Genomic DNA, 12308 nt, shown 5'->3' on the forward strand with positions numbered 1-12308 from the left:
CTCCACCTGGCCTGTCAACACATGGACAGACGTGGCTGTTTCTGAGGCCCTGTCCCAGCAAAGGGGTGGGTGTGTGGCCGTCTGGTGGACCTGTCCCTACAGAGCCCACATAAGCTGGGGGTGGCCCCGGATCTCAGCTCCACTTCCAGGCTCATCTCACCCCTGCTTCCACTTGCAGACCAGGGTCAGGGCACAGCCTGGGATAAGAGGCCAGCCCTGCACCCACGCGGTGGGCCTTATCTCTCATTATTTATGATAAGGATGTACACGGCGGCTGTGTGGCCTGCGGGAGCCGTGTTGTGTGCGTCTCTGCCAAGAAACGTTTGCAGACAAGTGGGGTCAGGCCACAGGGCCTCCTTCTGAGAATTGCTGGGCTTGCGGATTAGTGAGGCAGGATGGAGCCAAGCCCCAGAGGCCCCGAGCGGTTCCTGATGCCGCACAGCCGGCCAACAGGTGTAGCGGCTGCCGAAACGCTCTTGGCCAGACCATAGCCTCGCTGCGGGCTCTGCTGACAGGGGAAAGGCAGGGGGGATCCAGGCAAGGCCTGACCAAGCCATCCCAGGGACAGGAAAAGAGTAGGTGGGGGCAGGGCGAGACAGGCTGCGACAATTATTTGGTGACTCCAGCTATCCGCAGCAGCTGACACACACGCTTGCTCGCTCTGTGTCCAGAGTGGGGCCCGGATCTGATGTACACCAGGTGGGAGGCTGTGCAGGAGAGGGGGGATGTGGGCTCACCTGGAAGGGCAGATCCACGGTGCCACTCCCAATCTGGTTCACGTTGGGCAGGGACCCGCCATAGTACTGGCCACGGCTTGGGCCCAGCTGCAGGTACTGAGACTTCTGGAGCTGGAGCTGAAAGAGAAGCCAGCAGCTACAATGTGGGCCTGAAGCCCTCCAGAGTACATCATGAAGAACGCCACCTCAGGGGGACCAGGAAGGAACCAAGTGATGGGGTCAATGGCACCAATCCAGAGGGTGTGGGACCCTGTGACTCAGATACTCAAAGGAGCCAGGTGTCTCTCCACCCAAAACAGCAGAATCAGAAGCCCAATAGCATGCCCTGTGGGGAGCTGCCCCCTTGAACTCGGTGGGGGGAGGGGGCGCTGCTGGTTTACTTGCACTGTTTGTGAATGAGCAAGAGAGTATGGGGCAGACCTGGAGCCCAGAGCCTGTGGGGGAGGCCCCTCACCCACCCTGGGGAACCATTTCTTATCAGCCAAAGACTGCGTTCCTGGGGCACGGGCCAGAGGCTGCAAACTGACGCCCGGACAGAGGAGAAATCGTCTTTCCAATGGCCTGAATCCGAAGGGCCGTTTCAGAAGCACAGTGCTGGTTTTCAAAGTGCAGGATGTGTGATCCCTCCGGCACCATACATGGGGCAAACGGACCTGCCAGACCCCGCCCGAGTTGTAAGGGGTCCTGCCCAAGCCCCCAGGCTCCTTCTGCCTGGCTTGCTGGCCCACTGGAGCTGGGCCCAGTGGAGAACCTTCATCTGGGATGGCCTCATGCCTGTGGAGGCCTCCACCCGTCACTCACATGGGGATCTGACCCATGGGGCCACACCTCTGAACCAGGAGCCCAGCTCCCTGACCAGCCACGGCTGCCTTGGGGTGAGGCTGGGACCTGGCCTCCTCCCCCTTGAATAGCTGATTCCACTTTCCTGGGAACAACAGCAGATGTCCCTGGCGTGGTCAGCGCCACTCGTGGCCCTCACAGCTGAAGGTCCACAACACCTGCCACACCCCCCCGGGGAGGCAGGCGTCATGTCTGGGGGGTGGTGCCTGGGCACTCGGGAGGGTGGGTGTCTGTTCTGGCTCTGGCTGGGGCGGTTGCTAGGGTCCACACTGTGTACACAACAAGGCCGTTGTGTACAAGCTCACGTTCCCTCACAAACAGCTCCTGGCAGCACTCTGTGAGCTGGCTGCCCGCACCGCCCCGCTCTCCCACGCCATCCCCTGCTTCCTCGGGGGCCTTGGATACTGGACAGGGAGGTGAGGCCCGGGAACTGGCCGCCCGCCCAGCAGAGCACCTCACCCAGGTACACAGCTGTTTCCTATAAGCTATAGTGGTGTCAGGAGGGAGACTGCCTTCCTTGTTTCATCCTTCACAAGTGGTTCCTGGGGTCTGCAGGGCTGGCCCAAGGTCTGTCTCCGATGGCTGGAGATGCTCACTGTGAACATCCCACTGTATTCCTTCCACCCCACATCATTCAAGATGGAATAGGCCAGCCCCTGGCCAGGGGAAGGGGGAGACCAAGCAGCTTGGGGCCCCCACCACTGCCTGAGCACAAGTCACCTTAGACCCAAGACATCCAAGTGCTTCCTTGTGTTTGAGCCTTGTGGCAGAAGCCAGCATTGCATCCAACTCTCAAGGACCACGTGGCCCCCTTTTTGGCCTCGGTTTCCCCCTCCTATTTGTCCAGGAGTGTATGGGAATGCCTGGCATGTGAAATAGGAAGTACTTACACCACATGCATTTTTGTCACAGGCTGAACTGCCAGCTCAGGGAGCCCCAGCATCCCATCCAAGCACCCCACAAAACCACCATGTTCCAGTACAGAAAGAGCCTGGTGTTGGGGACAATCTACAGGACTGGGAAGTGACAGGATGCTCATGCTCACATGCTATTGCGACACCAGTCCTCCCGGGCCCTGCCTCTGTGTGCACCCTTCTCTCTAGCAATGGCCTCCTACCCACCTCCACACTTTACCACGGGACTGTCAGGTTTGAGAGTACAGCTTCTGGTTTTGGAGTGGAAGGTGTGCGGGGCCCTGTACTACTTCTGGGGGACCCTGTGCCTGTCCCTGGTTACATATTAGCTGCACAGGAAAGTGTCCACCTGACCTAGAGAAGTCTGGCCTTTGTCCCCCAGCTCCTGAGGTGGAAGCCCTCTGAACATCCTGCCTAACAAGACGATCTTTGTTTGCCTGGGGCCTGGGGTGGTCTATGCCAACAGTGTGATTTAGGGCAGGAGACTTGGGTCATGTGGAATCAGCTCGCCCTCTACTGGGGCTAGAGACGGAGGTCACCCATGTGGTAATCAGCCAGCTCCATGTGGGTGAGCCCCAGTAAAAACTATGGACACCAAGGTTCAGGGAGCATCTCCATATGGTAGTACACCCTGCATATTGTCACACACTTGTCACATATTGGTGCTACAAGTGAAAGCTGTCCACACGACTCCACAGAGAGGGGACAACTGGAAGTTCCATGCCTGGAACTCTGCTGGGTGCCACCCCAGACACCTTTTCTCTTTGCCGATTATCATCTGTGTCCTTTTGCTTGTAGTAAACAGTAACTGGAAGTGTAATGGCTTCCAGGGAGTCCTGTGTGCCTCAAGTGAACTGCTGATCTGAGCATGGTCTTGGGGTCCCCCTAACTTTGCAGGAGCTAACTGCTCCCAGGCCTGGCCAGGAACCCCCAGGGTACTGAGGTGAGAAGATACCAGCCTGGGGCCCCCTGCCTTCAGCCCCTCTGTCGCTTCAGAGGCCCCACGGGAAGGAAGGACAGCAGAGTGACACCACCAGGCAAGACCTGATAAGCTGCTGAATGTTGAAGTGTGAGCCTCTTCCTATTGCCAAGCCACAGCCCCACCTGCATCCTTCTACCCAGGAGTCCTCACTGTGCAGCCCCCCCCCAATGGCACCTGCCCTAATCTTGCCAAAGGGCTCTGTAAACCCAGCATCCAAGCCAGAGCCTATGGTTTAGCAGCACCTGCTCACAGAATACATGTCCGAACATGTGAGTGAGTGAGTGAGTGAGTGAGTGAGTGAGTGAGTAGTGAGTGAGTGAGTGAGTAGTGAGTGAGTGAATGCCACTGTTCCTGTTCTCAAGGGCTGACTTTCCCAAACCAGGTGACAGGCCCATTTAGAGGCCAACACAGCTCCCAACACTTACAGGCTCGAGGTCAAAGTAGGGTTTGGATGCCTCTGCCTCCCCCCACCCCATCCTCATGGCTGTTGGAAAGGGCAGTGAGACCCAGACAAGGCCATCATGTCCTGGAGGACATGTGCTAGAATAGGAGACCCACATCTCCCAGGGCTCCCCCTTGCTCCCCTTGGCCTGTGGTTAAATAGCCTGGGGTGAGTCCAGTCTCCCCAACTATGAGTGGACCCCACTCCAGATTCAGAGGGCCTGGACTGAGGGTGGGTGAGCACCCCCATTACCCATGCTTTTGCCATTACTTCCTTGCCTTCTGCTCTCCCCACTCCTTTGCCTCAAAGCACCCTGAGTCTGTGTGCCCCCAGGTCCTGGGCCTCTAACAGCCCCATGCCCATCCCACAGGCCTCCCTGACACTCTACCCAAGAAGCAGCACCTTCAAATCACTATCACATCAGTCTCTAGCTTGGTTTATGTTGCTTTAAATAAAATTTTCAATGCAGAAGCTGTAGATTTACAGAAAAACTGATGATACACTGTTCCCTTACAGCCCTTACCCAGCTTCCCCTAAAGCCACCCTCCTGCCTTCCAGGGGCAAAATTAGGAAAGTGGCAGTTGGTGCAGCACGCCTGGCTAACCCAGACCTACTTGTGTGAAGCCTTAAGTGTGTCCCATCAGGTTTGCTGTACTAGAAACACCTTTGTTCCATGACCCTGTCCACCATTCACATCCAGTCCCCACCAGATGGTGGGGACCCAAGACTCAAGGTCTGCTGGTCACACTGTGTCCACTGCCAGGACTATGTGCGGTCACGTTGGACCCCCAGTAAGTAGTATCACGTGTCTGCCTTACCTCCTACCAGCCGGCTGCGGCCTCAGATCTTTCCAGAACAATATTCCCTTCCATGCTTCTTTCTCTCAGGTTTAAACTGACTGAACAAGCAGCGGCAGGCCTGAGGGGTCAGAGATACCTCAAGGCGGAGGCCACCCAAGATAGACAGCCAAGAAGTGTAGCACAGACCCTGGCCACCCTGTGCTCAATGTCTCCCCACCCCAAGCATTACAGATGGCACCCCTGGTGTCCCTGAGCCCCCACTATGGGCACAGAGCCTTTCCCAGTACATTTAAGCTACCACAACAGTCCTACCTTCAGTGTCCCAAGGCTACCGTAACAAAAGACCACAAACAGGGTGGCTTAAAACAAGAATTTACTCTCATAGTTCAGGAAACAGAAGTTCAACATCAAGATGTGGGCAGGGTTGGTTCCTTCTTTTTTTTTTTTCTTTAAGATTTTATTTATTTATTCAGAGAGAGAGAGAGAGAGAGAGAGAGAGAGAGAGAGAGGCAGAGACACAGGCAGAGGGAGAAGCAGGCTCCATGCAGGGAGCCTGACGTGGGACTCGATCCAGGGCCTCCACGATCACGCCCTGGGCTGCAGGCGGCGCTAAACCGCTGCGCCACCGGGGCTGCTCTGGTTCCTTCTTGAGGCTCTAAGGCAGTCTGTCCCAGGCCTGTCCCAGCTTCTGGTAGCTCCAGTATTCCTGGGCTTGTGGCCACATCCCTTCAGTCTCCGCCTCCACCCACACATGGCCTTCCCCTATGCGTGTCTCACATGTCCCTCTCCTTTCTCTTATAATACCTGTCACTGGACTCAGTGCCCAGCCTAATCAAGAATGATCTCATCTTAAGCCCCCTTAATTATATCTGCAAAGACCCTTCTGTCAATAAGGTCACGATCTCAGGTTCTGGACTGTGCTTTTTTGGGGGATACAATTCAACCCAAGACAGGCATTTTGAGGGGAGCAGCAGCACATACCATTTTCCAGATGGGAAAGGCAAGACTTGCTAGGCAAAGGAACTGCCCAAGGTCACCCAGCTTGGAAATGGCTGAACAAGATATAGACTCTACTACTGGAACTTGATCCCTGTGTGGCCTGCAGACAGGTAGGCAGCTGGCGCCACATAGTGTCATAGGCCATGTGCATCATGGATAAGAGCACATTAGCTCCTCTGGGAGCTTCCAGTCAGAACGTCAATCCAATGACAAGTCTACCACCCTGACTCCATCAAGGTGAGACCCAACACATGTCTCTGTAAGAAGCCATTTCGGATCCTGTCTCAGCCCGAGGACCCTTGTTTCCAGGCAGGGTACTCCCACTTCCTGATACAACAGCCCATGCCTGGACCACCTCCCTCCACTAACCCACACAAAGCCCTCTTCCTTGTCCCAACCTGACCCCCACTCCCTTTGCAGAGCCCTATGTAAATGGTGGCTTCTCTAGCCTCTCCCAGCCAGCGCACTTTCCCATGTCAGCACAGTGCATATCCCCCACCTCCATCCATGCCCACAACCCCTGCTGGGCACATCCCCCAACCCCGTTGGTACCTAATAGCCTGGCAGAGGGGAAGCCACAAGATTGGGGAATGGGGGCCAGTGGCCCTGGGAAGGCATGGTATGATACATACACGCACACGCGCGCACACGCACACGCGCACACATGCTTCCCTAGCACAGCCCTCAGTTCTCCAGGACCCTGCACAGGATGCAATGAGATACACCTACCTGCCAGCCCCTCCCAAGTCCTCACTCTCTAGATGAAGCTGGCCTTGGCTTCCCCCCACCCCCAACCCCTACCAGCAATCACCATGGCAACTGGCCGGCCTTCTAATGAGATTAAGGGGAGCAGACCTGCTGAAGGCTGAGCTCTGTCCTCTGCAAAGCCAAGACAGGCATGGGGGCTATGCTGCAGAGGGCCAGGGAGGAGTTGTGTGCTCCAACCTGATGTTAGTTCCCCATCACCACCAAAAAGGGCCTGCATGGTCTGGCCCTCTGTTCTCCACCACCAGAGCTGGTTGCTGCCTCAGTGTTCACACTGGCACTCACTCCTCCACTGGGTCAGCCCAACACTGTGCATCTCTTTTCCAAAGGATCACTTTTTCCCACAGCTCACTGTCCAAACCCACCTGACTGAGGTCTATCTCCTCTTATCAGACTGTCAGCCCCACAAGGACCCTGGCACAATGGAGTAGCTTGGCATCCACGTGAAGAAACTTGTCTGGGATGAACACATGAGTGCAGAATGCACTCAAGGTCCCACACAGGGATGATTTTCCTCTTGCACCCACACAGGACTACTTGTCCCCCCAGGTAAATCGAGGCCCAAGGGAGACCAGCCAGCTGCCCAAGTGCAGAGGCAAAGAACCACTGTGAGAGGGAAGTAGAGAGTGAACACTCTCTGGAATGGATCAGAAGAAACCTAGGGCTCTGGGAGAGACAGCTGTGTACACATAAGTATCTGACCAAGAAGGTCCATGACTGCTTTTTCTTTCTAAACTTATTTATTGAAGTAAGATTCACAGGCATAAAATGAACCACTTTAACACGTAAAATTCAGTGGCATACAGTACATACGCAATGTTACATGCAACCATCACCTCCATCTAGGTTCAGAACATTTCTACCACCCCAAAAGGAGACCCCGTCCCCATCAGCCACTCTCCACCCCCCTTCCCCAGCCTCTGGCAACCACCAACCTGCCTTCTAAGTCTATGGATTTGCCTGTTCTAGACATTTCACATAAATGGAATCACATAACATGTGGCCTTTTATGATGGGCTTCTTTCACTCAGCACAATGACTTTTTGGTTTTTTTAAAGTAATCTCCATGCCCAATGTGGGGCTCAAACTCATGACCCCCAGATCAAGAGTCACACCCTCCACCAACTGAGCCAGCCAGGAGTCCCTCATTCAGCACAATGGTTTTAAGGTTTATCTGTGCGGTAGCATATGTCCAAGATTCTTTCCTTTCTGTGGCTGAGTAATATTTCCATTATAGGGATGGACCACATTTACCAATTCAGCTGCTCATGGACATTTGGGTTGTTTCTACCCTTTGGCAATTCTGATTAGTACTGCTGCAAATTGAACAGGTGAGTACCAGTACCTGTCTCAGTCCCTGTGTTCAAATCTCTAGGAATACAGCTAGGAGTAGAGCGGCTGGGTCACATGGTAATTCTGTATTTATCTTGTTCGGGAACTGATGGACTGCTGTCCACTGCACCATGTTACATTCCTGCCAGCAGCACCCGAAGAGTTGCAATTTCTCCACATCCTCACTAACACTTTCTAGTTTCTGCCACATGATGGGTGTGAGGTGGTCTCTAATTGTGGTTTTGATTTGCATTTCCCTGATGATTAATGATACGGTACAACTGCTCGTGTGCTTATTGGTCATTTGTATATCACCTTTGCAGAAATGTCTATTTGAGTCTTTTGCTCATTTTTAAACTGGGCTGTCTTTTCCTTGTTGCGTTCCAAGAGGTCTTTATATATTCTGGATAACTTTTATATATATATTTTGGATATTAACCGCTTATCAGCTACATGGTTTGCAAAAACTTCATTGTAGGTATTTTTTAAAGATTTTATTTATTTATTCATGAGAGACACAGAAAGAGAGGCAGAGACATAGGCAGAGGGAGAAGCAGGCTCCCCCGCAAGGAGCCTGATGCAGAACTCGATCCCAGGACCCCCGGGATCATCACCTGAGCCAAAGGCAGATGCTCAACTACTGAGTGACCCAGGTGCCCCAGAGGTTGTCTTTTCACTTTCTTCCTGGCCATCAGATGCATGAACATTTTTAATGTTGATAAAATCCAAATGATCTATTTTTTTGTTGTTGCCTGTTTGTTTGTTTATTTAAGTAGGTTCCATGCCCAGTGTGGAGCCCAATGCAGGGCTCAAACTCACAACCCTGAGACCAATACTGGAGCTGAGATTGAGTCTGATGCTTAGCCAAATGAGTCACCCAGGTGTCCCTGCTGCTTACTGTTTTACTGTCATATCTAAAAATCCATCACCTCAGGATGATTCACACCTGTGCTTCCTTCCAGGTTTTCTAGATTTAGATCTTAGTTAGTCTCTGGTACACTGTGAGTTAATTCTTAAGTTTGTTGCAGCCCGGGTCCCACCTCACTGGTACCTCCCCCGCAGGAGGGCTCTGCACAGGAGGAACACCCAGCTGACCCTGAGGAAGTGTGCTGGTACGCTGGAGTGGCTCATCTAACGTCTGCTGAGCGCGGGAGGGAATACTGAATGAAGGAGGGAATGAATGAAAGCGTCACAGGCGTGTGGCCTAGCGTGGATTCCAGGCTGAGTCACCCCTGCCCCCGGCCCCCTGGCCGACTGAGACACTCCCCAGCTGCCTCCTCACTCGTTCCCAAAGTGTAAATACAGAACCAGATACACAAACACCGAGTGCGCCTCGGAATGCCTTTAATCAGGCTCTGCTGCCGCTGCCAAATTCCCAACCCTGGCTGAATCACAGGGTCCTCTGTGAGCACGTTTTGTTTCCCTTGTTGGTGGCGGCTGGTGAGTACAGACATTCCGGCTGGGATGTGTGAAGGGTCCCTCGGGGTCTGAGTGCAGCACAGCTGGCTCACAGGGGCCTCTTTCTCTGTGAACAAGACCCCGGCCCTGCCAGCCGGCTGGGAGCCAAACCTGGGTGGGGACTTGCAGCAGCTCTGAGACAGGGGACATGGCTTCACCTCCATTTTATAAGGGGGGGAAACTGAAACACTAAGCGACAACAGGCTTGTCCCCAGGTCACTAGGTGACAGGAGGGGGTTACAACCCAGGGTCTTTCTTTAGCAAGGTCCACAAGGCCCTCCCACTTTCTGCCTCTGGGCCTTTGCACCCAATTCATTCTTTTCTGGAACCTTCCATGGAGCTCCTTCTCATCATTTAGGTTTTAGCTCAAATATCACCTCCTCAAGAAGCTCCTCTTGACCCCCTACTTCTAAAATAACCCTCTGTATTAACTCTGGCTGCCATAATAAAATACCACAGACTGGGCAGCTTGAACAACAGACACTTATTTCTTCCAGTTCTGGAAGCTGGAAGTCTGAGATCAGGGTGCTGTGCCTGTAAGAGCCCTCCTGCTGGCTTGGAGAAGGCCACCTTCTCCCTGTGTCCTCACGCGGCCTTTCTGGGTGGTGCGTGTGGGTGGAGAGAACTGTCCTCGTTCTTCTCCTCGTTCTTCTTCTCCTCGTAAGGATGCCTGTCCTATCAGATCAGGACCCCACCCTTATGACCCCAATTCAACTTTGTCACTTTCTCCTCACAGACCCCATCTCCACATACAGTCATATTGGTGATTAGGAATTCCACATATGAACTTGGGGGATACAATTCATGCCACAGCACGCCCTCATGGATATGTTGCCTGCCTGTGTCTGTCTGGCAGGCTGGTCTGCCCTAACAGCTGGAGCCCTGCTTGCCAAGCCTCCACAGACACCTCAGGGACCAGCGCCTAGCTTCAGGAAGTGACCACTGAGAGCTGTATTTGGAATTGGAAACTTCAGCCTGAGTCCTCTGGGAACACCCACAGCTAGCCAGTCCCAGACAAAACCCAGGGACCCCAGGAATGTCCCAGCAGGAGCCCCCAGGGTGCAGGGTGCAGTGGCCTTCAAGGAGAGACCTTGGGGCCTGGCCCTGGAGAGCCCAAGAGTCAGTGAGGTGAGAGTGACAAAGAGTGCATGCTCCCCCAGGGCTGCTGAGCTGCCGAGACATAATGGGTGGAAAATCAGGGGCACCACAAATTGTCCAAGTATAAAATTATGTGCCTATTCACTGGGGTCATGGGCTGGAGGATGGATGAGAATACCTGGAAAGCAGCTCAGGCAAGGGAGTGTGACAAAGCAGGAACAGCCTAAGGTGGATCAGCTCAGCCCCTGCACTGGGCTAACCCCTGGCCCCCAAATTTACACCCATCTGGAACCTCAGAATGTGACCTTGTTTGGAAATAGACACCTGGGTAGCTCAGCGATTGAGCATCTGCCTTTGGCTCAGGGCGTGATCCTGGGATCCAGGACTGGGTCCCGCATCTGGCTCCCTGCGAGGAGCCTGCTTCTCCCTCTCCCTGCGTCTCTGCCTCTCTCTCTGCCTGTGTCTCTCATGAGTAAATAGATAAATCTTTTTTTTTTTTTTAATTTTTATTTATTTATGATAGTCACACAGAGAGAGAGAGAGAGAGAGGCTCAGAGACAGAGGGAGAAGCAGGCTCCATGCACCGGGAGCCCGATGTGGGATTCGATCCCGGGTCTCCAGGATCGCGCCCTGGGCCAAAGGCAGGCGCCAAACCGCTACGCCACCCAGGGATCCCAATAAATAAATCTTTAAAAAAAAAAGAAGACTCTTGATATGAAGTCACCCTGGTTTAAGGAGATGTCTGAATCCTATTACTGGTATCCTTATAAGATGACACAGAGGGCAGCCTGGGTGGCTTAGCAGTTTAGTGCCGCCTTCGGCCTAGGGCATGATCCTGGAGTCCCTGGATTGAGTCCCACATCGGGCTCCCTGCATGGAGCCTGCTTCTCCCTCTGCCTGTGTCTTTACCTCTCTCTCTGTTTCTCATGAATAAATAAATAAAATCTTAAAAAAAAAAAAAAAAAGACACAGAGGGGGTGCCTGGCTGGCTCAGTCAGCAGGGTCTGAGACTCTTGATCTTAGGGTGGTGAGTTCAAGCCCCACACTGGGTGTGGAGATTACTTAAAAAAGAATATATATATATATATATATATATATATATTCTTTTATATTCTTTATATATATATATATACACACACACACACACATGCACACACATATATACATACATGTATTTTAAAAAGAAGAGAACACAGATACAGGAAAAAGGCCACGTGAAGGTAGAGGCAAAGATCAGTGATGCAGCCATAGCCAAAAAACCCCAAGGGCTGCTAGCAGCCATCAGAAACTGGGAGAGAGGGCCTAGGACAGGTTCCCCTTCAGGATCCCCAGGAGGAGCCAACCCTGCCCACACTGTGATCTCTGACTTCCAGCCTCCGGAACTGTGAGAGAGTTCCTGTCATTTTAAGCCTCCTTGTTTATGGTTCTCTGCTATGGCAGCCCCACGAAATGAACTACTGCAGAGTAGAGTCCACAGGGGACCCAGGGGAAAGCAGGGCCACTCAGCCAAGCTTGGGGTAGGAGGAGATCTGAAAATTAAACAATCAGGGAGGGCCAACCACAGGGCCCCTCAAAGAATAAGCCGAAAGGGTCCAGGCAGAGGGAACGAACAGGAGGGGTAGAGGTGAAGGCCCAGGGAGAGAGGGAGGAAGGACAAGGCCAGGCCAGCTCTGTAGAGAGGTAGGGAGAGTGACACTGGAGCCCAGAGCAGGGCGGCACAAGGGGTGGTGAACTCCTGGCTGGGGACTCAGCGATTGCTAATACCAAGCAGGAGTGTCCCTGCACACTAACAACTGTGGAGGGGCCTAGGCCAAGACACACCCTCCGTTAGGTCATGGGGGCTCCCACCCATAACCTCATGCCAACCCCATGCCAAGGTCCTGGGGGCTGTACTAAGTGGGGTAACATGGAGGTGGGGTCTCACCAAACACAGTGCTCAGC

General features: G+C 53.4%; 1 protein-coding gene across 8 annotated transcripts in view; it reads right to left on the reverse strand.

Moving 5' to 3' along the window:
* The window catches only part of CRTC1 (CREB regulated transcription coactivator 1), a 79242-nt gene that overhangs the window by 35211 nt on the left and 31723 nt on the right, over window positions 1–12308 (reverse strand). For all 8 annotated transcript variants that reach the window (XM_077859322.1, XM_077859325.1, XM_077859324.1 and 5 more), the window contains exon 2: window positions 738–854. In XM_077859322.1, the coding sequence (XP_077715448.1) occupies window positions 738–854 (117 nt within the window). The remainder of the gene's footprint in view (window positions 1–737; window positions 855–12308) is intronic.

This window comes from Canis aureus, chromosome 19, assembly GCF_053574225.1.
Source record: "Canis aureus isolate CA01 chromosome 19, VMU_Caureus_v.1.0, whole genome shotgun sequence".
In the NCBI taxonomy this organism is placed as follows: Eukaryota; Metazoa; Chordata; class Mammalia; order Carnivora; family Canidae; genus Canis; species Canis aureus.